Source organism: Pholcus phalangioides, unplaced genomic scaffold (assembly GCF_987345545.1).
Source record: "Pholcus phalangioides strain wild (caught in Gottingen) unplaced genomic scaffold, Ppha-v1.0 ptg000007l_1, whole genome shotgun sequence".
Classification (NCBI taxonomy): Eukaryota; Metazoa; Arthropoda; class Arachnida; order Araneae; family Pholcidae; genus Pholcus; species Pholcus phalangioides.
The window spans coordinates 38,244,631-38,272,170 of NW_028301600.1; the positions used below are offsets into that span (position 1 = coordinate 38,244,631).

At 36.2% G+C, this 27,540-nt stretch overlaps 1 protein-coding gene across 1 annotated transcript in view; it reads left to right on the top strand.

Moving 5' to 3' along the window:
• cv-c (RhoGTPase activating protein) overlaps positions 1 to 27,540 on the top strand; it is a 222,300-nt gene that overhangs the window by 183,575 nt on the left and 11,185 nt on the right. Inside the window, exons 8-15 of the mRNA XM_089233140.1 lie at positions 11,671 to 11,752; positions 14,602 to 14,662; positions 16,248 to 17,358; positions 17,726 to 17,834; positions 19,394 to 19,632; positions 22,933 to 23,244; positions 23,695 to 23,825; positions 24,081 to 24,269. Of these exons, the coding sequence (XP_089089266.1) occupies positions 11,671 to 11,752; positions 14,602 to 14,662; positions 16,248 to 17,358; positions 17,726 to 17,834; positions 19,394 to 19,632; positions 22,933 to 23,244; positions 23,695 to 23,825; positions 24,081 to 24,269 (2,234 nt within the window). The remainder of the gene's footprint in view (positions 1 to 11,670; positions 11,753 to 14,601; positions 14,663 to 16,247; positions 17,359 to 17,725; positions 17,835 to 19,393; positions 19,633 to 22,932; positions 23,245 to 23,694; positions 23,826 to 24,080; positions 24,270 to 27,540) is intronic.

Genomic DNA, 27,540 nt, shown 5'->3' on the forward strand with positions numbered 1-27,540 from the left:
CACTAAATTGTGTTTTTAATTAGGTACCAGCCTATATATATATATATATACACATTAAAATAAAAGGACTTTGAATCTTTTGTAATATAATGTACCGTTAACGTGGGATGCTTTGGCTATATATATATATATATATATATACATATATAGTTGAAAGTTCGAGAGCTGAAAAAAACCACATGCAATCCGAGTATGTAAAACCACCACTGTTTCTGCCCTGTCGGTCATTCGTGAACTTCCAGTTGCCTTGCTTAGTACCGCTACTCAGAAAAAAACTACAAAAACTAGTTCGAAAATTTTTTCTACAGTAATTAGAGTACGTTTTATTATTTTATCGCTGTAAGCCAAAGAAGGGTCCCAGGGTCAAAGTAGCCCGTGTTTATGGAAATTCCTTGCTTATTAATTTCTTCGACCGCTCATATTAACGTCCGAAAATCCTTCGAATGTGAATAGAATTACTTATTGTTCATCAATTACTTATTGCGACTATACAGGGTGTTCTGTTGATGGACCGACAAACTCAGAGTGTTGTTAGTAGGCATCAAGAGGAACAAAAATTGCAATGAAACATGGTGTCACAAACCACGTTGAGAGGGCGAAAATCGCGAAAAATGCATGAAGAGTCCAGAGGAGATGAAAGGTGGATGTCAGTTGATCGCTGAATGCGTTCGTGGGTTCGCTCACCATATCTGACGTTACCATCATTTATGCGACGCCTGTGGACACACCGGAGGATCTCATAGCACGGATTGTCGTCGTCTCTCGACTCCTTAATTTCGCCGAATCAACTTATATAAAATTAAGTTGTGAATTAATATTTTGAAATTATTGTTATGAGCATTTGCCCGTTTATAAATGACTCCGATATGCTGGATTGAAAAGATTAGTCAAGAAGCTTAGAACGCTTAGTTACTAAATTTTATTAGTTTCCCCATAACCTTTTCATCAATGTTATCAAACCATAATTCAAAATTTGATTATTGTTAGATTTTTTTTATTCTCTACGATTGAAAAGGCTCAAAAAAGAATTGCCGGTTAAGGTGAGCAGTTAGCGTACCAGCTGGCTCGAATATCAGCAAATACGTATATGAATTTCGTAGTCGTTCTGTGAAAGATCTAAACCATATATGCTCAACCCATGGCCTGTGATCTCAAACCTAATTTTGCACAAATGAACTATAAGAAGCATATAAATTGAACAGATCTCTTGTGTGACCCGCTGTGCAGTCCCACATCACTTAAATGACCAGCGGGACATTTACATCACTTGAGTAACGTGCAGCACGGTTCCAAAACACTTAAGTGGCCTTTGGCACATTCCCAGATCACTTGATTGATCCACGGTAAATTTCCAGAAGCTCTCAAGTGGTTTGCGGCCCATTCACAGATCACTAAAGATACCGGTGGCACTGTTCCAGATCACTGAATTGTCCCACAGCACATTTTCGGATCACTTAAGTGGCCCCTGGCACATCCCCAGTTCACTCAAGTGACACGCGACATATTTACGGATCGCTTTGATGACCCGCGACACAGTTTCAGAGCATTTTAATGGCCCGCAGCACATTTAAAGATCACTTAAGTGACTTGCGGCTTTGTCCCAGGTCACTTTATCAAATGACCCGTTTTCAAGCAAATGAAAAGTATCCCGCACTCTCTTAAAGGTTGAGCACCCTTGATTTAGGGCGTTGAGGAATTATCCCCGGACGGGGAAGAATTCACACAACGCACAAGCAATTTTGAAGAGTGGCAACATGAGCGGGATTTTTCGGGCAGGAACCAGTGTTTCAACTAGATCTTAATTATGATAACCTCCATAAAGAGGGAAATGTGAGCTACCATCGCTGTATCTGAATCTTTTAGAGATTTTTCGAATTTTGCGGCATAGTCAGGATTTTCTTATGATACGATCATCGCGTCGTAAGCGCATCTCACCCTGAGCCTTACAAGCAAAGTAATTTTTCCGAGGCCTCTTACCTGATTATAAATGTGCGCCTTCCAATTGAGTTGCTTACAGTTATTTTTTCTTTACTTAATTTTTTTTTTATTTAAAACATTTTTACTAATTTCAACCAGATATCATTTTTATGAGGTCCCTCTCCACTTGAACCCCCCGGGCCGTGCCCGGGTGAGCCTATGAGGGAAGACGGCACTGTTTTATGAGAACTTATAAATAGGCCAAACCCGGAAAAAATATGAGCAGTTTTTTTCCGGAAAGTAATATTTGAAGCTGAAAGACGCTCAAGATTTATATATTTTTTAAAATCCAACAAATTTTTACTACGGAGTAGGTAAATGAAAACTCTTGGCCTGACAACCATATTTTGCATGTACACAAAAAAGGAGCACCATCCCTCCCCGCCTCCTTAAATGAATTTTTGTAAAACACTAAAATTGAATAAAAATTTCTATAGTATTATTTGAAAATCTGCGCATTTTTTGCTGGACAGAATGTCTAAGCGGGCCACAAATTGCCAAACACTGTTTTAAATCCTGTGAATGGATTATGCAATGTCAGGTCATGTAACCACCCGGGTTTTGATATTTTTTGTAGTTTTCTCGGTATTTTTTGTTTTCCTCTCGTAGGTGGAGGTGAGATACACCTGAAGGGATCGGTAAGATTTGTGGCACCCCACATCCTGGGGGAGGGGACAATGAAAAAAATTACAAAAATTAATACAAAATTCTAAATATACAGGGTAATTATAAACTTCTCGTGTGTGTGTGTGTGTACTCTGAGTAGTTTTCCTCAAAAACTGCTTATCCAAATGCAGCCAATTTTTTAGTCAGGATATCTTAATGAGACCATGGGAGAGAGATGTATGAAATAAAAAAAAAGTTCAATTTTCAACCACAGGTGGAAAAGTGGCACTCTCTATTGCATTTTACTATTTCCCATGGTCCATGTAGCGTAAATATCAAGTTTCAATGGAATACGTCTACCAGAACGGGCGCTATATAGTCTGAAGAGTTTCAGTATACCAACACTGCTCAGACACTACTCCGATCTATGTGACGCCCGTTCTGGAGGACGTATTCCATTGAAACTTTGGTATACAGGGTGATTCAGAAAGATGGAAAAAAATTTAAGAGGTGGTAGTACACATAAAAACAAAAAAATAAAAATAAAATTTAAATTTAAAAAAAAATTTTTTCTTCTTTACTACCACCTCTTAAAGTTTTTCCCATCTTTTCTGAATCGCCCGGTATACGCTATTATAGTTCATGAAGAAAAGAAAATTCAATATAAGAAAGTGCCACTTTTTTTTTACCTGGTAATCGAAAATTGAATTTTTTTTATCCTAAATCTCTCTCACATGATCTCATTAAGATATTCTAAAAATTTGACTGTATTCGGATAAGCCGTTTTTGAAAAAAACCACCCAGTGTACGGGAACTTTAATTATAATCATCCTGTATATTTATTATTGTAGATGTAAAATTTTACACGCGATACATTACTGCATGTTAAATTGCTTGGATGAGAGTTGAATAAAAATTGTTTAAAACTAGTCATATGTGTCTTATGTTGGGGAAGATGAAAAAATAATTTTTTTTTTTTTATTTAGTAATTTCTACAGAACAGAGATTTCTAAACTTTTACATTCATGGTGCCCTACGTAATGAGAGCAAGCAAAATTTTAAAATTTGACTCCGCTCTCGAGGAATTACGATGACACTTCGAGTGCGTAGCATTTTTGCCCTCGAGGTTTCTCGTTGCACACCTGAAGGATCTTAAGGCTGTACAGTGCTGTGGCACACAGTCGGGAGGATTTGACAATGGCTGGTCGTCGTAGAGCTGCCCAGGAAGGTGAAGTGATGAGGCATATGTCAGCTGAGCTGTTGATGCATCGAGGTCACTCCTGTATGCGGATCTCAACCCAAGAAGGGCCAGTGGAAGAGCTTCATACCAGTCCGAGTCGAGGCCTTCTAGGACTTGTTTCAGCATGCGACACGTCAAGGCTTCTTTGCGTGGCGTATGGAACCTCTCCACCATGGCGTTGCACTGAGGAGTGTATGCAGCCGTCCTTGCCAATTGGACTCCGAGTACTCTGGAAAGAGCCTGAAAGACACCAGATTCATATTGTCCAGCTCTGTCACATGTCAACCTCTGAGGCATACCAAATTGTGTAATCCACCCATGTACAAAAGCTCTGGCGACACTTTCGGCCGTCGTATCATATAATGTCACTACCTCAGGCCATCTAGTGAATCTATCTACCATCGTTAGACAGTAATGGAAATCATGGCGCGGACGGAGTGGCCCTATCAATTCTATATGAACGTGGGAAAAGAATTCATCGGAGACTAAAAATTTCGCTTTGCGAACTTTGTCAAAAAACCAAAGTGCATCTACATACAAGCACCAAACAGTAATATCCTTATTTTGGTTGGGCCAAAAATAATGACTGTTGATCAACTGTTTAGTGGCCTTAATACCAGCACGAGATAAGCCACACACATGTGGACCTGCTCAAAAACTTTTTTCAATGTTTGAGGGACATAAAAATATGCCTGAGGGACATGTATGCCTCACCCTACGCGGTGAACATTTTTCTTGTTTTTGCTGTAATCTAAACGTGAGAGGTTTATAGTCAACGAACAAAGTAAATGGTCGCGCTTCCAACAAATATCTAAAATATTGAATTGCTGAATATGCAGCAAGCATTTCCCTGTCGTAAACGGAATAATTCCATTGGGTAAAAGGCGATAGTTTTTCGAAAAAAACTGAGGTTTTGGACCGTCTGAAGTTATCTCGTGTAGTACAACACCCATCGCAAAACCACTACAATCGGTGACCAGATCCATTTTAGCATTTGCTGAGAGATGATGCAATAAAGTGGCGTCAGCGATGGTCTTTTTCGAGGCCTTTCACACGGAGCGGATGCGGATGCGGGTCCGGAAGAAGTTTTAACAATTGGAATATACTGCGCCTTTCAGACGAGCCGAAAAATCTCCGCACCCAGGAAATGTTCATGCGGGTCCGGACGTCGTCCGCATGTGTCAAAACCTAAGTGCGGGCTCCGCATCCGCACATAGAAGTTTTGACAATAGGTTTATTCGGGGCTATTCACACGATGCGGATGCGGAGCGAATTCGTCCGCATCTTTGGCCACTTTTTGAAGGCGATTTTTCACGGAATTTTTTTAATTATTTGCCATAAATACCCTTAAAAACATCATATGATGGTCCCTGCTCATTAATATAATGTACCAACATACGTCTATCCCTCCGTTTCCTTCTGAGATGGAGATATAGCAACTTTAACTGCCTTTTGTCCATATTTCACAATTTTATACAATAAAACCTGCCAACAATGGCCACTGACGGGACCAAAATTATAAGCCGTTCTGTTCATTATGAATATTTAATTGACTACATACTTTAATAACTTTTAAATTTAATTTAAAAATTTCAATTTTTTTCTTTTTAAATTTTTAAAATTATTTAAAAATATAAATATCTGAAATATTATTTTAAATATTTGTTATTTTTTAATCTGTTAATTTTTTTAAACTTTAAAAAAAATACTTTTATTAAACAACGTTATCCATGTACGGTGTTCACCCAGGGCCGGATTAAGTCGTTTGAAGACCCTAGCACTTGAATATTTTTGGTGGTTCCCCCGATACCTACAAGTTTATTTTACTCGATATTCAGTCTATAAACTTAAAAAAATGAAATTTTATATTTCAGAAGTGAGACTAATCTAAGGATGGGATTTCACTCTAAAAGGTTTATGAAAGTTATTTTATAAAACTTGAAAAGTGTAACCAATAAACACATCTGTTACATTCGAGAGAACTTAACTGATCCGCCTATTGGTTGCATTTTTCAAGTTTTATAAACGAACTTTTATAGTGTAATCCCGGCCTAAGACAGAATTGTGATGTGAATATTTCTAAGCACAGGCATTTTGACAGTCTCTACCCCTCCCCTTTTTTACTACTTGCAAATTCTTTGATATCTCCTGAATTTTTTTTTCTTTTTTTTGGGACATCGAATGTTTTGGATGTTTTTAGATTTGATTTTTCGAACATTGGATGTTTTTGGAATTTTTCTTCCATATTTTTCCGAAAAGACGGATTTTTTTTTTTTGCAAAATATTTTGAAAATATTTGAAGACATTTTCTCCCATCGACTACTTCTGAGGATCGGAATGAAGACATCTTTATTCCCATATTCTATGTGGCTCTAGATTAAACCACCAAAGAATGCCTCTAGGCTGCCTATGGGCACTGAATCAGGGGTGAAGGAGAAAAATAATTACAAAAATTGCGAAAAAAACAGTTTTTATGCACGAATTTCGAACTAAAGATGCGGACGAATCGCCCGCATCTTCAGTGCTCGTTTGAAAGGGTATGCGGACCCGCGTCCGCATCCGCTCCGTGTGAAAGGGGCCTTCGCCTTCTCAAAGCTTATTTCTAACTCCGAATTCCACTCGATTTTACGCTTGTCATTCTTTTTCGCCCCGACCAGCAGCTTATTTAAGGGTACAAGAATGATAGCACTACCTGGAATAAAGCTGCGATAGAATATCCTTAAAACTCATCCCTAAACTTATGTCACTTACGGCCGTATTCACCAACACACTTTTATCTGCAATGGTAGGTTAAACGATTAGCGATCGACACGGATTGGTTAAAATATTCAATTTAACCAATCCATTTCGATCTTCAATCCTTTCACATGCTATTTCAGTTTAAACTTTGTTGGTGAATACGGCCGTAGGTTTAGGACAATTCAAGACCACATTAATTTTTTCTTTCGTAAAAAAACAACCATTTTGATTGATTGACCTAAAAATTCAATTTGTTCTTTGCCAAATTCCCATTTTGATTCGTTAATTGCTATACCGTATTCCGAAAAATGTTTGAAAATTCCCTTTAAATGTTGTCTGTGCTGCTCGACCGCTGTGGTGGTCTAGTGGTCATAGTGACGGACTCGCATGGCTAGGATCCGGGTTCGAACCCCACAGTGGTGGTCGGCTGAAGTTGGTTTTCTATGGTTCCCAACTTCAAGGTGCGAATGCGAGCCGATCTCCCCGTTCAAATGTCTCGCCACAGAGAGCAACAGACCTCCAACGTTACAAATATTCAATCATTACACTTCACTCACAATTTGAAGTATAGATGGCAGCACTGCAATATCAGACATAACACTAGATACACGCTCAGACTGTTAGGAGCATTCACTTTGTTCCAGACTCTGCCACGAAGCTGAACTGGAAGAGATCTCGGCAACAGGATAAGTCCGGTGGCGGAGACCCTGGCGTTCATTCATTCATGTCTGTGCTGCTCTGAATTTTCACTAGCAATTAAAATATCAATATATAGAAAAACATACTCTAAGCCACGCATGATGAACTCTTAGGCACCATATGTAAAGGGCTGGCCCAATTACTTTTTGAAGGCCTACAAATACCCTACTCCAGCATATAATCCAATTCACGATTAACCGTGGTGAACTGAGCAGGATTTAGTATACGTGCTTTGAGCTGAAACTGGGTGACCTACGGTGGGAATAAAGTGTAAGGTATCATGCTCCACTGTCTTTTGAGGTGGAGAATTCAACTGTGTGATCTCCCTGTATTTATGCGAAAATTCGGCATATTCGAATTTTTCTGAGATCGTCTTAACAGTTTCAGTTCCACGCAAACTAACACGACCCCTAAGTACGAGATTTGTCAATGGGCCAATAATCAAGTTACGTTTTTTTTGGGTCAACTAAAAACCCAAATTGTTGCAAAAAAATCAGCCCCTATAATAGGTTTGCTGACACCGGCAAAAATGAATGGTGACTAAATTGTGCGACGTAATCCCAAATCTCTAATGAGATCAATTTAACACCGTACATTTTATATGTGATCCATTAGCGTCGTAAAGATCAAACGTACTAACAGGAATTTCTTTGCTCAAAAATGACCTCCGATAGCATGAAACATCGCTACCGGTATCCAATAAATATTCAGTTTTGTTTAAGGGATCTTAAAAGAAAATCCTGCGACTTAAAACCGGATTAGCAGCAGCCGCAGCTACTTCTGCCGGCTTAACCAACCCCTTTTATGGCAGAAAGCCTCCGCGCGAAGCTCGTGAGGTCACTGAAGTCATCTATTTCACATATAGTCATTGGATATACTACAAAAAAAGATAAAGATTTCGCATATGTCGGGCTGCTACATCCAATGGCTACAGGTGAAATGGACAGCTTCAGTGACGTCAAAAGTTCGCGCGGAGGCTTTCTGCTATAGAAGGTGTTAACTTAACTCGTTTTTTGCCCCATAAGCGCAGGGAGTTACACACTTGTTGGCTTTTTCCCTAAATCGGAAATGGTACCAGCATAACCAATTTTTCCTCTATTGCGATTTCTAAAATTTGAGCAATATCGACCGTGATCTTTACTAGATCGACGGCGATTCAAAACACCCAGTTAAATTTTCACTCTCTTATTTCATTAATTCATTTACTTGATGTTTGAGTTCTATAAGTTCGGTGCTGTCGTCGACCTTATTATGGGTCAAATTAGACATGTTTAAGGAAGCAACAGAGGCCGCTGTGCATTCGCAGATTTTACCTGCCATCCGTGCCAATTTGTCCAAATTTTCAGAACTTATGGCCAGGATGGTTTGCACTATAGCCACTTTAGATAGCATTATCAAGGCGCCTCAGTTTGCACGGCAATCGGTAATCTACGTAACCATAAATTTTTCAAAAATTGTTATCCACATGACTTTCACTGAGCTCTCTCATTTGTCTTAACAGCATCGAGGGAGAGCGTTCCCCTAACTCAAAATTTTCAAGTCTGGCATTTTTTGGTTTGAAAAATTTCAAATTCAGATAATAAATGAGATTTTAATTTAGAATAAGGCTGATCTGTGCAGGGGGATCGCAAACCACAACCGTAACATCTGCCAAGGTTTCCGGGTCCAACGATGCTACCAGAGTATCCAATTTTGTCAGCTCGACAGATGATGCTGGTGGGGGAGGGGAGGGGGCGCATGATGATGATGATGATGTCAATTCATAAATACGCATATGCTTTGGATTAATCTGCTCAACCTTGACGATATGGGCAAGTCATAATTCGGCTTTTATCTCATTAACCGTTCGTTGTTAGAGGTACGAGTTCTAATTTAAAAAATACTCAAAATGTGTTCAAAAATCACTATACCTCCTCCTGACCAGAACATACCAGTTTTAGGAGTGAAAATATATAGTGTGTGAGTCATAAAATAAAAAATCTAAATTTTCATACGATCCCCTTGTCCTCTAACTTCTAATTAGATAGTATATAGATATATTATACTCTAATTCCCTCTATATACCTACAAAAAGTACCTCAAAAGATATCTACTGTCTATTGATGATATCCTGTGCCTTTTAAATTTTTGTAAACATTTTTCCCCTCATTAATTAAAAGGTATTGATTTTTACTCCCTTAATGTATCAACTCTTAAATATTTAGCCCTTTTACGACAGTAGCTCAAATCATTAATCGTAATCAAAATATTTAAATTGCATCCGCCACGCGTTGCTACAATGCTGTTACTACTAATTTTTTCCCCCCTTTCACCCATCTATTTTACTTAATATTTAATTAAAACATAGATATTGTTTGTGGGTGCAAACATAGATATTTTTCCCCCTTCACACATTGTACTTTTTTTTATATGAAAAACCTATCATCCAGTAAATGACAATCATATTCGCCTTGATGACTAGTTGTCTCTATTTTTGTATGTTTGTAAATTTCTTTTGCCACATAAATAAATTAATATTTTTCATTGGTCAAAAAAAAGTTGTTGCCTTGTCTTTCCTGAGGCCAACAAAAAAAATTCCATGTTCGTAAGTGCAATATTCGCTGAAATATTGGAATTCAAAATCAGAGGAAATTTGGAAAAGACCAGCTTAACCTAACGGACAATACTTCAAACATGTCATTTTTTTTGTTAGCCTCAGAAGAGACAGGGCAACAAGTTTCTAACTGCAAGTTAGAGGACAGGGGACAGTATAAAAATTTAGATTTTCTATTTTATGACACACTGTACGAGACACACAGTCTCGAAACTGGTACAGTGATTCTTGAACACATTTTGAGCATTTTTAAAGTAGAACCATACCTCTATGACGTATGGTTGATGAAGTAAATTCTGAATTAGAACTTACAGGACACCCTGTGTATCAAAAAATTAAATTAGAACGAATGAGAGGTTAATATAATATGCGCAAAATTTGGAAATGACGCCCGAAAAAAGATTTCCGAGTATACTCGGAATTATCAAGCATGACTCTTCACCCGAATATAATCGCGATAACTGTGAAATGGTTACTAAGGTATACAGTAGTACTTGGTAGAGGCAGCTCCTAAAGTCACGCAAGCCATTTGGTTGCCCAGGGCACCACTCTAGGAGGGGCCCTGAATCCGGGAGGAAGAAAGAAACTAATTGACACAAAAGTACAAAAGTATGGAGAAAGTAAAAAGTTCTATTTCTGAAGCTAGCTCTCTCTCTCTCACTCACTCACTCAAACTATGAATGTAGCCCCTACCTCTATTTGACGGAATAAAATGCTCTCTCTCTCTCACTCACTCAAACCATGAATGTAGCCTACCTATTTGACGGAATAAAATGTAAGATTTATCAATATATTCAAAGCGGGTGAGAATATGTGACATTTGCAGGTCTTTTTCATATGTGGCTTATAAGGGTGCCAAAAAGATGTTTCGCCTCGGTGAAAATTTTCACTTGGTCCGCCTTTTTGGTACTTTCGACTTGCAGAATTTGTTCATTTCTAAAAGTTACTTGCATCTCAAAAAACTCGTTTCTCAAAGCAAACTTTCCCATGATTAACATCGGAAATCCTAATAATTTGGATTTCCATGCTCCCAAAATAATCAGATAAAAATTCATTCACCTGGCACAGTATAGTGTTTTATTTGCAGAATGAAAGACCCGGTTATACGCACGCCTAATGGGGTATAAATGGGTAAAAATGAATCTGTTAAGTTAACCATTCATGGCCCGGTTTGACTGATGTCGGGGCCCGGCGGTTGAGAAACACTGTTCTAGAGCCTCTGCTAACTACAATTGCCTACCTATCAATTCCTTTACCTACTCATTGTACCAAATCTCATCACCATGAGACCCCTCCTGTACACTTGAGAGGGCTGGGTGAGCTCCATACAATATGCGGGAACTAAGACACTGTACAGTGAAGATCGTCACTTTTACCCTCTATCTTTTGGTACCGTAACAGATTCACATTACAAAAGCCTACGTTCGATCCAATGGTCATTGGCTAAAGCTGGTTCTCTGCAGCTTTCCAGCTTTGAGGCGCAAATGCGAGCTTATGAAATATTAACCGAAATTTCAAGCGCTTGAGAGTAATCAAGTATACAATATTAACAAAAAGGTTCAGAATATTTTTATTTACAATCAGTATGCTGTCTTTTTTCATTTTGGAAACACATTTCTGCTATCACACTGTACTAAAAACAAAAGGTAAGTGTACTTGTTTTTTTTACATAGTAACTATATCATCACGCAAACTTTCTTGACAGGATGTGTGAATGTGATCTATAAATTTAATCTCTCCCGGATCATATGAAAGAGGATAGTACCTGTTTCCTATAAAGCAGTATGTATAATTTTTTTTCCTTCTACATTCTCAGATAACCTGTTTCCAGTTGACATAGCTTTGGTGCAGAAAGATCATAGATTTCTTCATCCAGATTCTCTACAGTCATTGTTCAGGTATGCCAGAGAAATTTCTTTAGCAGTTTCATCAAGTCTGTTTTCATATATTGCCATGATGTCAATATGACATCGATGAACAGCTGAATTTGGCTTAATTTGGTACAAACTTATGCATTATTTGAACCATTGGTGGAGATACTGAAGTCAGCTCCCTCCCCCAAGATCAAGAATGCCTATATATGTGTATTGACATCTTCATCCCCTCTCCCAGACCTTAAGTTTATCTTCATTTATAGTTTGAAATTATCAAGGCCGTAGCAAGAGAGGGACTAGGGGTCCAGCCCCCCCCCCCCCGAAAATGCTGAATTTTATAGAATAATATGGTTAATGTTATTGTTTTGTCACTTACTACTCCCCCTCCCCCGAGAGAAATTTCTGGCTACAACCTTGCGAAATATTGTTATTCTTGTATGATAAGGGGTCATTCAAGTATTACGTCAGCATCGGGGGGGTGTAGCGATTTCCTGACTTTTGATGGCAAAGGGGGAGTGGGGGTTTTATGATGCTTACGTCATCAACGAACCTTTATAAAAATATGAAATGCTCTTCATTGGCGTACGCAGAGGGGGTTTGGGGTCCTAACCCCCCCCCCCCCCCCGCGAACCAAGATTAGTTTTATTTTGCAGGGAAAAACGTAAACCCTCCCCCCCCCCCCAGAGAAGGAAAGAAAATCTGAAACCCCTCGAGAAAATTCCCCTGATGCTCTTGATCAAGCATCTCATCGATGGCATCTTATTCGGTGCGCCACAAAAACGAGAAAACCTTTCGCTAGTTTGTGGGCACCTGAACTAACATTCTCCCTAGTGATAAGTCCCCCTACAGCAGTGTTTCTCAACCACCGGACCCTGACCACATTCATACCGGACCGCTAGTGATTAGCATTTCATTTTCCCTTATTCATTTTCCGTTGGTCATGTATTTGACCAGGCCTTCGACTCACACAAATGAATGAAACCGGGCCGCGAACTCGAAAAGGTTGAGAACCACTGCCCTACAGAGCCACTTTAGTGATCTCTAAAGGTTTCGCGGATCCAGCTGATCTGGAAATGTGTCTGGGCCGCTTAAGTGCTGGAACTGTGCCACGCATCACTCAAGCGATTCGTAATTATTCCGCTGATCACTTAAGTAATCTGGGAATGTGCCGCGAGTAACTTGAGTAATGTAGAAACACACTGGGGCCACTTAAGTGCTCTAAAACTGTGCCATATGTCACTCAAGGGATCTCTAAATGTGCCACGAGCCTACTTGAATGATCCGAAAATATGCCACGGGCCGCTTAAATGCTTTGGAATTGTTCGACGAGTCACAAGCAATTTGTAAATGTGCCGCTTAGTTGATTTTTACAAAATTAGGTTTGAGGGGGGCAGGCCTCATCCAATAATCCTCATGCAGTGCCGTCGTAACGCATGGGCCGACCCGGGGGCCTCGAGAGAATAGGGGGCCTCAAAAAATGAGAAGTAGTTGAATTTTTCGAGAATTTGCCCGGTAGGACCTCAGAAAAATCACTTGGCCCGGGGAGCCGTGATGCCCTTAAGACGGCCCTGCCTTCATGTCCACATTTGGTACGCGGGCCAAAGGTTTACCATATATGGCTCAGAGGGTAGGTCACAATGAATTTCTTAAAAAGAAATTTTTTCAGTTCAACATAAATTGATTATAATAACATGTAAAGGTATTTTCTATCGAAATTTCAATATTTTTTGCATTAAAAAATTTTTTTGATAGTTCGGGGGTGTGCCCCCTCCCCCCGTAAATCTTTGATCCCACCAATATGCGTTAGGAGGTGGGGGGGGGAGAGCTTATGAAATTTTGCTGACAAGGGGGTTGTCAAAAATGGCTAAAAATTTGCTGACGTAATCTGGGCGGTCTTAAGAGTATCATGGGGCCCGGGCCCAATGGTTTTCCGGAGGCCCTACCAGGTAAATCCTAGAAAATTTCAACCGGATCTCATTTTTGTGAAACCCCACTTCTCTTGAGGCCCCCGGGCCGTGCCCGGGCGGGCCCATGCGCTAAGACGGCACTGGACGTAATACTTAACAGCCTCCTAATGTGTAATTTAATAAATTTCATTGTTTTTCTAGTGCATCAAAGAATATATGAATTAATTGTAATAATATTCATACCTATCTTCAATTTTTTCAGATTTCTTTTCCTATGTCAATTGCGCTTACATTTATTAGATATAAAATTTGCAGAAATAATTAAACAGAGAATGATATAGTGTAATAATATTTATTTATTCCCCGTGAGAATCTGTTTTGAATTATACTTACCTTTTAAAAAAAAATTGCACATGCTTTAGATAACTCATTAAGAATTTTTTTCCCCATACTTTTAAAATTCAAGTGGAAACTAATCAAAATATGAGAAAAGGAATTTAAATTCTTCATTATTACTTCTCTGTTATTTTAAGTGTCATTTTCAATCAGGAATGAAGTTTCACTTCAATGAAAACTTTTAAAATCTTTCATTTGTTGTTTGACTTTACATGAAGAAATATTTGCAAAATTGTGTGAAATTACGAATATTATGAAATAACTAATACCATGTTTAAAAATATGTGATTTATCATTAAAATTATTGTAAATCTCTCCACATTTTCCATTCATAATATAATGATGATTCACATTATGTTAAGCTTTTGTGATGAAAGGAAAAACTGTGGCCACAAACTCTTATTTAAATTTAATAATAAATATTAATTTTTTATAATCTTCACATCCAGGTGAAATGTAAATTTAAAAGTATCAGGTTCTCTCTCTCTCTTGAGAAATATTTCCGTGTTAGTTTTATTCAACCTCAAATATTAGATTTCTGAATGTTTCTCATCAATCTTTTTCATTTAGGCGGCTGAACACATTGAACCGATGTGCCAGGATGAAGTTTGACAACATGCCTCGCACATCAGTGAGTTTTTGTTAGATTTCCTATTGAAATTTCCAAATATTTTTATGTGTTCAAATTTACTTTTTACTTTTTTTTTTACTATTGCTGGATTCTTTTCTGTGTTTGGTGGATTTTTTTTTCAATTTATGACTGTGGTAATATTTTCCTTTAGTATTGCAACAGAGAGATATGGATCCACTCTTTCATATAAATAAGTTACTTTGTTTAATAAAATAGAGTGAAACTCTGATATAACAATATCATCTATAATAATAATTCCCTATATAAAGATATTGCTCTGCAATCCCGGCACACTTCCCATAATGTTAATGTTTTATCTATAATGATAAATCCTGCAATAGTGATACATTTTTTCGTACCTTGAGCATCATTATATATGAGTTGCTCTGTAATTTATACGAAAAATTGGTAGAAAAAATGATTTTTAATGATAATTTGAGCAATTCTATTAAAAAAATTACTGTATCGAAAAATTAGTTAAACAGAAGTGTGTTATATACGAAGTCAAAACTGTATATATCACCTTCGTTCTATATAAAACCAAGTTTTCTGGACCCCTTGCTTTTTTTTTTGTCAAAATTTCAGATACAAATGTAATTTTTCTGGAGTCATAGAAGCCGCTTTACTCAAATTATAAGTTTAACGCTTTTAAGTAAGCAAAATGGTAGCTAAAATTTTAGTAAATAGTATACTGAAAGAAATTTGTGATTTCATTCTGTTTGGAATGAAACACTTATGCATTCATAAAATTTCTCAAAATGAAATGTTAAACAGTCCTGAGAAACTCTAAGAAGTGGTTTGGAAATTGAAGAGAATGTTCTAGTAATTTCATCATTCAATGACTATCCAAATATTGGGTTCTTTGCATTTCAGTTTAATTGCTCTCAGTGTTACTAAATTTATCTCAAATTGTGATTCGGAGTTTAAAATTTCAAAAATTTTATGTTTGGTGCACCTTGGATCTCTAGGAACTTTGATGGTGCCTGAAAGTGCATGGGATACACTGGTTGGAAATTACATCTCCATTATGCTTTCAATATAACTTTATCCCACATAATATCTTACAGCTGTCCTGGTTAATCTTATAGCACCTTGGAGTGTCACAGCATATCATTTGGAAATCACCGATTTCAGCATTGCTTTGCCCAAATTTCATATAAACATATCAGCATTGTTTTCCTTGCCAGACCGAAATTTTACTTCTTTTGAATATCTAATTGATGAATTTCAAAAATCTTTGCTAAATTGCTTATTGTGAAGTTAGAACTTTTTTGTAGGGTCTCTATTTTTTATGCTTTGTAAACTAAAATTTTTGTTTCATATATATATCTGATAATTTAAGGCAATCTCTAGAAGTCATTTTCAATGGCAGTGTGGAAACAAAATAAACTCCAGAAATGACTTTTTAAACAAGTATAAAAGTGCAGTGTTTCTGCAGAACTTTTTTTCTTCTATCATTTTGCTAAGTGGGATTTATATACTACATTACCGCTATAAATTATGGTAATGAAAATTTACTTTGTTAGGTATTTATTTTTTACATTCATATTTAACTATTTTACTGAAAATTCTTATCTCTATACAGTTTCACCCTGATGAAAGTGATGATGATGAGCAATGTGCTCTGAGTGAGAACTGGGAATTCCAGCCTATAGTCAAAAGATGGTCTCGTGTTCCCTCACCTTCACTCAGTGCTAATGAGTACAGTGGAAATCTTTATGAGCATGGATTGTCTCCTAATGTATCTCCACACTCTACACCTGCTAGAAAACTGTTAACACCTGAAGGAGCCTACTTTAGTAGTCATGATAGTGTTTTTGCTGATGAAACACACAGTAGTCCTGATAGTATTCGGAGGTGTATGATGCGCAAAGAGGAACATTGCTTACCGATTCCCTTTCTAAGAGAAGGAGGTTGTAGTCCAGGTTCAAGTTCAGGGTCAGGAGGTACATTGAGCATAGATACTGAAGACCCTCTTGAAAAAACACAATATGATCAACAAAGAGATTATCAACGTAATGGAAGTGGAAAAATAAAAGAAGGGGCCAAAGCTATTTTGAAACGAATGGAAAGCTTGAAAGGTCGAAAGAAAAAAAGAGCTCATGATGCGAAAAAATTACAAGGCACAAATAGTAATCCAGCTGGTGGTAATAGTGGTACAGATGGGAGTTCTTGCAGTAGTCTCACATCCTCACCCTTGGTTAACCGCAATTTTCGGATTCAAATAACTAGCCCTCAAGATAACTGCAAACATATTCAAGGAGGAACTCCACAACTGAAGCCAAAAAAAAGAAGTTTTCGCTTTTTGCATAGAAGTGACAAGGATTCGGGTGCTCATAGTGATTCTGAATGTCCAATCGTTTTGGTTTCTGAACCATGGAAAGATTTCAATAGCATGAGAGTTGCAGAGCCAGGGACATCTCGAAATTCTCAAAAGAAAGAAAATATATCTTTGATGACTCAAAGAGAAAATACAACTCACTTAAGTGTTGAAACATGCTCAAAGAAACACCAGTTTCAGCCAGAGACTCCATATTCTTCTGAAGAACATCAAGGAGCACGACCTCGTTCTCCTAATCTGTTAGAAGAGACAAAACTGAGCAACAGAGCTAGTCATTATGATAACTATCCTGCTCCTCTGGTGGCATTCAATAATGCATGTGTAGAAAATTTAGAAAAGGAACAAAATTCTTCTGGTACGTCTTAAATTTGAATACATTTAACTCTCATGCTTATTAATATGCATTAGTATTTTGAAATTTACTTTTACTATCATAAATTAAATTGCACTCTGTTTGGACTAGTAAAATTAGTAAAACGTGTATGTGTGTGTTATGGTAAATGCAATAAATCTGGTGATAATATGCATACTAGCTGGTTATTATGCATAATCCCTGACCATTTTGGTAAGTTTGATCAATTTTACTAATTTATCACATTTACCAGTGACTGTGTATAACCTCCAGCTCATATCAGTAAATATGATAAATCGTTGTTAAAAGTTTTGTTACAAAATCCCTATTAATCCTGTTTTTCTGAGAGACATTCATTTATTTTTGACAGAAAAATGTACCGGCTTGAGTGATCAACCCGAACAGATAAACAGTGAAGGAGAAATAATTATCATCAATAAAAATAGACGAGATTCTGGGGTTGGCTCTTCTTTGACCAGGTATGTAATATAACAAGGCATGACAAATATGTTAAATGCAGTTCTATATTTATAATACAATTAAATAAAATTTCATTTAAATTTTGCATTTGAGTTATGTAGCATTTTATATCCTTGCTATTATGATATTTGAAATGTAAGCTATTATTAATTATTATAAATAAAGAAGAAAACAACCATAAAGGCAAATAACACAGAAAAACTGCATTTTCTAATGCATTTCCACATTATACGGATGCCGGTCTTCAAAGGATATACAACCACACTATATCAAGCTGCCTGAGGATCACTTTCTGTGACAATAGCATCTGATTCATAAGTACAGAGTCCCAACTAGATGCTTGGTCAGCTGGAGAAAGCATACATTTTGACTCCCTTGTAATGTTGAGGGAGAGAATAAAGGGAGAAATTTGTGGTGCCCCTCTGTCCAGCACCCAGGGCACCAGACCCTGCCCCCCCCCCCAGTTGCAGCTTTGCATAAGGACATACTTTTTATGTTGAGTTACAAGATTTGGTAAACAACCCAAGAAAAATCTCCAGTCAGCATGACAGTGGAGTGGGGTTGTATGCAGGATGTTCCAAAAGAGAAATGAAGGAAATTTTGAGGGGTGGTAGAACACTCTATAACAGTGGTTCTCAAACTTTTGCCAATTGTGGTTGACAACATCTGTAGGAGCTGTGGCACATACTTTGAGAAACACTGCACTAGAACAATAATTTTTTATCATAGAGTGTAAAATTGAATCGCAATAGTCAAAGCAACAGAGGAAGCATGTAAACAGTGTATAGCCTAACTGGAAGCAAGTATCATGTATTTTTCTTTATAGATTTGCCACCATTCATTCTAGAATACAAGTGGTTGAGCATGATGGATTCAGCCCTTTTTATGCTATGATATGTGAAATCACTAATACAGTGTGTTTTGGATTCAATGGATTGGACCTATTGAATACCCTTCCCCCAATTTAATCATTGATCCTGTTTTTTTTTTTTTTTTTGTTTTTTTTTTCTGTAGCCATCTTAAAGCCATTGTCAAGGCAACTGCCATTAAAACAACTAATGACCCTCTCCACTAAAATTAGTATTGTTAATGTATCATTACAGCATATAAATTACTGGTGCTTGCCTCTCAACACTTCACACTTAAACTGAGCATCTGCTGTCAAATAAAAGGAAATTTGTTGCATTATTTCTGAAACTTCCCGTGTGTCCTCAAAAGACAGCACCCATAGAGTGTCAATATGAGTAAAGAGAAATTCATAGTTTTTCCATGTTATTTGCCTTTATATCATTAGCTTTTTCACTTTTTCAAAGTTATATAAGAACTTTAGTTTGCACTGTGTATATAGACAAACAGTGCATTAGATATAAAATAAGTTGAATTACTATATTTTCAGGTACTCATAAGTTTTGTGTATTAATTGTTCAATTTTCATCTTTCTTACAATTATTTCACACAATTCTTAGAAACAGTTTTAGGCTGTTTTATAATGCCAATATAATTTTATATTTATTAATGTGACAAGTTTTTTATACCATAACTTTGTTACTTTTATCAGAAGTAACTACAATATACCAGCTCCATGGCACAGTTTTCCTATCCATTCACCAATTAGAAATGAATCAAAAAGAACCATTCCAGTTTCTGAACTCACTGCAGCACAAATGCTTGTTTTGCGCAAATATGCACTCTTAAAGCTAACAACTTTGATGGAAAAGTACTCTCCTGCTAGTCGTACCGGTTGGAGTTGGGCTATGCCAAAGTTTATTCGTCGGATTCGAGCTCCAGACTACAAAGGTAACTTTTGAGAGAGTAAATTTTCTTTGAAATTTCAATATATTTATAGCAGAGCTCAAAAGTCTTTTGGCAACCTTAAATACCTTAAATGTGTCTGCAAAATTTGTTTTCGAATTTTTTAATAGAATCCATCCCATGAAAAAACACTGAGTCTTGTTACTAACTATTATGAACAAAAAATTTGATATCTAAACTTTTTAAATTCAGAAAAAAAATAATTTACCTTTACATTGGGTCAAAAGTCTTTTGATGCTAACAAACAAGAAAGCAAATAACTACTAAATTATCAAATCAGTCTTGTATTGAGCACCAGAGCAAATTAGGATAAGTCATCATATTGTTGAAAGCAGTTTAGATTGTAAAACTACTTGAAATGTTTTGATATGGACTCAATAAATTTGTCCCATGGTTAGTGTGTATTTTTCCCCATTCTCTTTCACAGAATGGAAACAATCATCAAATTTATATAATTTCTTGCTCTGACTCATCTATCAAACTCGATCCACACTCACACTTCGTTAGTAAATTGCCCATGATGATATAAACCAGTAAACCAGAGTTATGCTTGGTTTGAAAGAAAGGAAAAGAAAAGAAAGAACTCAATCCATAAATGCTTGATGGTATTCAAGTTAAGACTAACTTCACCACCCATAAAATATAATTCTGTTGCCTTTTAAGCAATGTCTAACAACTTTTGAGCTATATTTAAGGTCATTGTTATGCTGAAATATCAGTAAATGCTGCATGTGTCACGTCGTAAAGGATGCCATGTGGTTATAAAATAAATTTTTATAACGAAACCTGTCCCTTGTGTTTTTTTTCAGAATGTAAAGAGTACCAACACTTTTAGCAGAAAAGTATCCCCACTTTGGCCTTCGTGTTTAACTGTAAAAACCTATACTACCTTATACCTTACTTTGTAACTACCTATAAGAGCCTGTAATGAGTGCTGTCTTAATGCATGGGCTCACCCGGGATCTCAAGAAGAGAAGGAGCCACATAAAAAGGAGACCGTCAAACCGAAAGATACCCAGGCCACATCGCCATATGGCAATATCGGCTCATAAAAAGGAGACCTGTTTGAAATTTCCAAGAATTTTCCAGGTAAGGCCTCAGAAAAATCACTTCGCCCAGAGGCCGATGATGCTCTTTAGTCAGCCCTGCCTGTAATACCTCATATGTGTATTATATATTATCTACTTGTACCTTGTATCAATAGGAAGATCGGTATAATTCTCTCTCTCCCTTTGCCCTTCCGTAATTAATTAATAACAATTTTTTTCTCTTGGAAGATAACTAAACAAGTCCACAATGTTCAGCCAACATTTTACAAGTGATACACTTGCATTTAGTCTGTTTCGAATTAAATTCATAAGGTTTTTTGCCTAGTAGACATTTTCAATATCTTTCTTTGCTTGCACACACATATTTTGATTGTTCTATCTATTGTATCTGTTGTCTTTAATCATATTGAAAGAAAATTACTTTTTGCAGGTATCCGAGATTATTAAACATTTTTCTAAAAATTAAGAATGGCATGAAATACCAAAATGACTTGCCACTTGAACTTGAACTTCACCACTTACTTAAATCCTTAATTACACTTTCCTGTAAAGAATCCACCAAATATATTTTTTTCTAGGTTTTAGAGTTTTCATTATGTGTTCTGCATAACCCCACTATAAATTCATATTAAATAACAATTAATTTCTTCCATGTTTGATTAAACTATACTTGTCAAAACACTTTCGATGCACCCAAAAAAATTATGCATTAAAAGCTCACTAACCCCAAACAAATAAATTTCAGCTACAAGTGTCAATAAATATTTTCTTTCTGCTTTACCATATGTCAAGGTCAGGACAGTGCATGCAAATGAGTTGGTGCTACAAACATTATTGCATTGTGAAAAGACTTTAGAGCGCTACTGTGCATGAACATGTAACTGATTCAAAAACAAAAACAGTGAACTTAAATTTTAATTTACTGTATAGAATAATGTCTCAGTTTGTTACATTTAGAAACAAAAAAATTATCAGTTTCCCCTTTACTGCTTCAGTGTCATCGTACATAGCTCATTTTAAAAGTAAGGACTAATCAGTTGTTAAAAAATAGTAAATGAAAGAAATGGAGATATATTATTAATTCCAAACACATACACATCTTCACCATTTTTTTTAAACAATCACTGCAGTTTTACCTTTCATTTTGATAAAAGGAAAAATTTGTATATAATACAATTCTTTTACCTGCCAATTCAACATTGTAGTTTTAAACTCCTCCCTTTTCCAGAATCTTTGGTATGCTAGCTATTTCTTGAGGTGCAAAAAAGTTATGGTAGAGTCACTAGGTGCCAGAACAAGAATTTAAGGTTGATGACATTAAAGAATTTGTAACAAAATTTTATAATTTTCTGGAGTGTGTGGACTGCAGTTTATGGGCACACATTGTTATGAAGAATAATAATTTTCCAGACCATAGCATTTTCTGTTTCTGAATTGCACACCACATAGTAGTAGTTTCATAGTAGACTTCCAAACAGGCTCCATGAAGTCTACCAAAAGTACACATTTTTGGTCCAAAAAACACAGTTGTCATTTATTTTTTTTATATCAGATTTGGTTTACTTGTATTTTGTATGAAGAAATCTGATCACACAGCAGTTTTTGCACAGTTGGCAGGATTATTTAATTTTCACATTTACCATTACTCACTGTCTTTTAAAAGTGAATGATAATATGCAGATGAACATATTTCATATGAATGCTTAAAAAGCCAGTTGCGCTGTATGCATGACTTGATAAAATATGTTTTTCTTTATCTTTATAGCCATGTTTTTTTAATGTTTGTCATATTTTGTGTCGGTTCTTTTTATTATTCTTATAAATCCTACTCAAAGTTGGTAATGTTTTAAAAAAATAATAAATGCATTGTGCCTGATCAAGTTCATTTTAACTTGGACCCAGAAACTGCCTGGTAGCTAAGTGATTAGCATACAAATCTGTAGTTGTAATTATCTGTGTTCAAATATCAGGTCAGACACAAGCTATTTTGTATGGTCATTCAAAATTGATTTTAAACTAAATCTTGGTGTAATTAGCATATTTATTATGAGTATTGACTGAAATGTGGCTAGTGTTACAAGTAAAATTAGAAAAATACATTTATTTTCAACTTCCAAGTTTGTGAGTCAGATATTTCATGAAACATTTTTGTTTTCTTGAAAATATATTCTTATGTAAATTAACTTTGTTCAGGAAAACTTACTAAAACTTCATGTTGAATTTTTTCAATTCACAGATAAGGTGATATTTGGGGTTCCATTACTTGTAGTTCTTCAACGTACAGGAGAACCATTGCCATCTGCTATTCAGGCTGCTTTCAACTATCTTAAAAAGACAGCTTTTGATTCCACTGGATTGTTCAGAAAGTCAGGTGTACGATCACGAATTCAAAAACTTCGGGTTCTAGTTGAAAGTAATCCAGACAAAATTGACTATGAAGATCAACAAGCATATGATGTTGCTGATATGTTAAAACAGTATTTTCGAGAACTACCTGAAGTCATTTTTACAAACAAGTTGTCAGAGACATTTATTTCTGTATTCCAACGTGAGTGTTAATGCTCTTTTTTTCAAATATTTGAATACAGATTAGTCTTTATATAATGAATAAGCTTTATTATCAAAAATTTTACTGTAGAGAAATAATCTTTATGTAGAGTAATGAAATTTAAGCATCTGGGTTAAAAAAAATTATAGAAAAATTGGTTATATAGAAGTTTATTATATACAGACTATATATATATATATATCCTGAAAAATTGTTAGATAATCATACATTTAACCTTTGTGATTGATGAATTTACCAGTATAGCATTGCTGTAGAAATTTAATGGCAATCATTTGAAATAGCTTTTACATTGGACACTTGTACATATAGTTTGCTTTGCACTCAATGTACTTTTATCAAAACAAAACCTTCAATACATATTTTATGAGTTTTGAAAGTGTTTAATAAAAAAAAATATATATATATATATATATATATATTGCTTCACAGACATTCCAGAACCACTTCGCTTGGAAGCCATTCAAGCAGCAGTTATGCTTATGCCTGATGAAAACCGAGAGGTTCTTCAAGCATTATTATCCTTTCTGCACGAGTTATGTGCACATTCAGGGGAAAATCAAGTAAGTTGTACAAACATTTGATATACCTCTGTTATTGTGTTTTCAAGGACCTTGGTAAGATTTGTCTTAAAAAATTCATTTTATTTAATTAAATTTCAATCTGATTTTTTTTTCACTTATTGTAGATATCCCATGATCAGTATATAGTGCTCTTCTGTACTTTCAAACAGTAGTCACTGAAATTTTTTTTATGAACTTACAAAAAGTTTTACAAGAGCTTAGTTTTCTAAAGAAAAACACTGTTTAATCTTTCAGATGACGGCTACAAATGTTGCAGTATGCTTTGCACCTTCATTGTTTCAGTTATCATCATCTCGAAGTTCTAGCTCCAGTCCTCGAAGAAGAAAAACTGTTGGAGCTCCTGATTTAAAAGAGCTAAGTGAGAATAGAGCTGCATATGAATGTTTGGCTTGCATGATTGCAAATTACAAAGATTTGACTGAGGTAATTTATTTTACGATTATTTTCTTACAAATTACATTAATTAATTAGTTTTCACATTTCATCTAAGCACCAGAGGTTTTTTAATACTTTTTTATCCTATGTTGGATCTTGTCTGACATATTTTATATTTTTTCTTTATTTTTTTATTCATCTTCTTTGCCATATAAACCTTTAGATCTGTTAATCATTTCATGTAACCAAAAAATGGATTGTAAAACTTGAGATAATTACATATATTACACCTAACTTTTTCCTATCCAAAATAAATGAGATGGGGAAGGGCAATGAATACTTATTGAATATATACAATAAGAAAGTGTCAAAAAACACAAATTTCTTTTCATTTACTTGTTCAAGATGGAAGGGCAGTGCGACCAGTGAAATTGCACAGGGTGTCAAATGATAAGGGGCAGCAAAACACGTTAGGTATACATTGTTGGAAAAATATCTTTAAGGTAGATATTTTTAAAAAATAACTGTATTAAATATACATGAAAAATGACCGAGATGAGAAAAAAAATTGAAACTTTGAGTGTATATAATATTACAGTTATTTTTTGAAAAGAAAAGAATTGATGGGCAGTGCACCTATATAGACCTAACGCACAGTACATAGCGATTTCGGTCACATAAAAATACACATACACTTGAGCTCTTTTCTTTTCATTTGCCCCTGAAGGAGATTTTGGAGGGAAGATAACCTTTTTTCTTTTTTTTTATGTCCTGTAAAAAATAAGAAGAAGGGGGTAATCTCCCTTGGTCACCCAATTTTTCAGCTAACCGCAGCAAGAGTGTTTTCCAGTGTTGTGGGGAGTATTACAGAAACTGGGAAGGTTTTTTTTTTTATGTAGGAAAGATTTTTTCCGACTTGTATTACTTGTATTAAAAATGCAGAATCAAATAACCAACACAGTACAGTATTTAAAAAAAAGTATATTGAATAAATATTTTTAAAAAAATGAATGAATTAAAACCTATGATTTACTGGCCATTGTAAATAGGGATCCTGCACTTGGGCCTGATTTCTACCATTCACACGAGGAGAAACAAAAATGTGCTCTCTCTTACAAGAAAACCCATGTACTTTGGTGGACCCCAATCACTGCTCCGTCTCCCGACTTGCCAGACTTTCCTGGTAGTGCAACCAGGGTCATCTCGGTTGCACTTGATGTGCTCTATCTAGAAGGGCATCAAATCCGAAGTGAAAGGATGAAAAAAATTAGGAAAAATTATTTGTGCCCGCTTGTAGGAGGGGCACCAAGTCTGAGGTAGAAAAAGCAAAAAAAGTTAGGGGAAATGATTTCTGCTCTTCCCCCTATAGTAGGAAAGCCAAATCCAACATAAAAGGGCAAAATAAATTACAGAAAATCATTTTTGCCCACTTCAGGAGGGGCGTTAAATCCAAGGTAAAACAGCAAAAAAAATTTGACATGATGTGTTATGATATAAAATATCGCTGTTCCTTTGAATGCATCAAAACAAACCTATTGAAACAAACGGTTTTTTTTTCAATTAGGGGAGGTCAGGGGCACAAAAATAAGTCCCGCTCAGCATGGGCAGAGATAAGGGGTCAGGGCCATCTTAAGAGCATCAAGGGCCCTGGGCCAAGTGATTTTTTTTTAGGCCCTACCTGGCCAATTCTTGGAAACTTCAACTACTTCTCATTTTTCTGAGGCCCCTCTTCTCTTGAAGCCCCCGGCCGTGCCCGGGTGGGCTCATGCATTAAGACGGCACTGCATGGAGGGCATGGGGGCATTGCCCCCCAGTGTCAAAGGTGGAGTCGACTGATCGAATGTATATATGTATACATGAATTGACATCATCATCATCATGCCTCCCCAGTAATATAATGACCGTGCTCTCCTCTCCCCAGACTTACAAGTCTATTTCCTCTTACAAGTCTATGCTGCTCAGGTAGAGATTTTGTCTCAAGTCTCCCCTGAGTCCAAGGTATTTGTGTGCACTTTAAAAGTGTAACAAACCATAAATAACACTACTGAACATCTTTTCGGAGTTTCATGGATTTTATTCCAGATACCTGGTGAGTAATGGTAAAGTCTCCTATCAGGCTCCTAGACAGTATCTCTATCTAGCATGCCTTGGTAAGGTGTGGCCACAATGGGACTCTAAAAAGACATCTTTTTCCTTTCAAGAAACTAATGAGGAACTTATGTTGAAAACTCAATTTGATTTTTTTTTTAACAGCTTTGTAAACCAGATGTCAAAATCATGACCCCCACCTCCCCTATTCTGTTTTTGAAACTAAGAAAAGTTTAAGGCTCAAAATATATACAAAGTATTGTTTTATTCCATTGGGATCATTGCCCTAAATATGCTTCATGGCATTGTTTTGCACCTTGGTAAGGTACTAGGTAGAAGAGCGATAATACATCTCAACAAATAGATTTAGTAATTAAATAGTGTGCCAGTTTATTAATACATGTAATTTTTCCACTACGTTATATATCATTTGGGAATGTGAATCATTGTGTGAACGTAACCAATCTAGCTGCCTGCAACTGTAAGGTAGACTTATGTATTACGATTTGAGGCACAGTGGGAAACATTTGAATACACAAAGAACACCGCAAACCAAAAAAAAAGTTCGGGAACTATAGTGTTTTTATGACCATGTTTTATAAAATGGAAAGATAACATCTGAAAGAGAGAAATACGAGATTTTCCAGGAGCAGGTTGGGTGGTCTTTTGTTGTCATTAAAAGGAGATGTAGAACACTTGAAAGTTACGGTTAGCTGAGCTTTGCATGACCATAGATCAAACTCCCTTTTCAGAACAGTTCACTCTGTACAAGTGGAGAAATCGACAGTAAAAGTTTTCTTTCCTTCAAAAGTGGAGGAGGTTGATAATCATCGATTTAAAACCAATACTATAGGAAGCTGGACACAGCTATGTCTTTCGAGTCAGAAGATGGAAATGTAAAACGATTGTTATACGTCCCCGTTTGTTATGACTTTTTAAGTGGGGTTGGGCCATTGATTGCTGTTCAAATCTAAAAGAACAATAGTGTATATACGTAGAATAGTATATACGTATCACCAGAGACTGTTGACACTTCAAATTCATAAATGGGGAAGGGGGTGAAGCACTTTCGAAGGGATATTTTGGTGACAACCCTGCTTTGGAGTGGTTGATCAGCCAATGAAGGATGCAGGAAGGTTGTAATCACAAATCAATGTCGAGATTGCTTGACAAAATATGCCAACCAACTTTCAAGAAGCCAAAAATCCCAATATAAATTGGATTGAAGTGA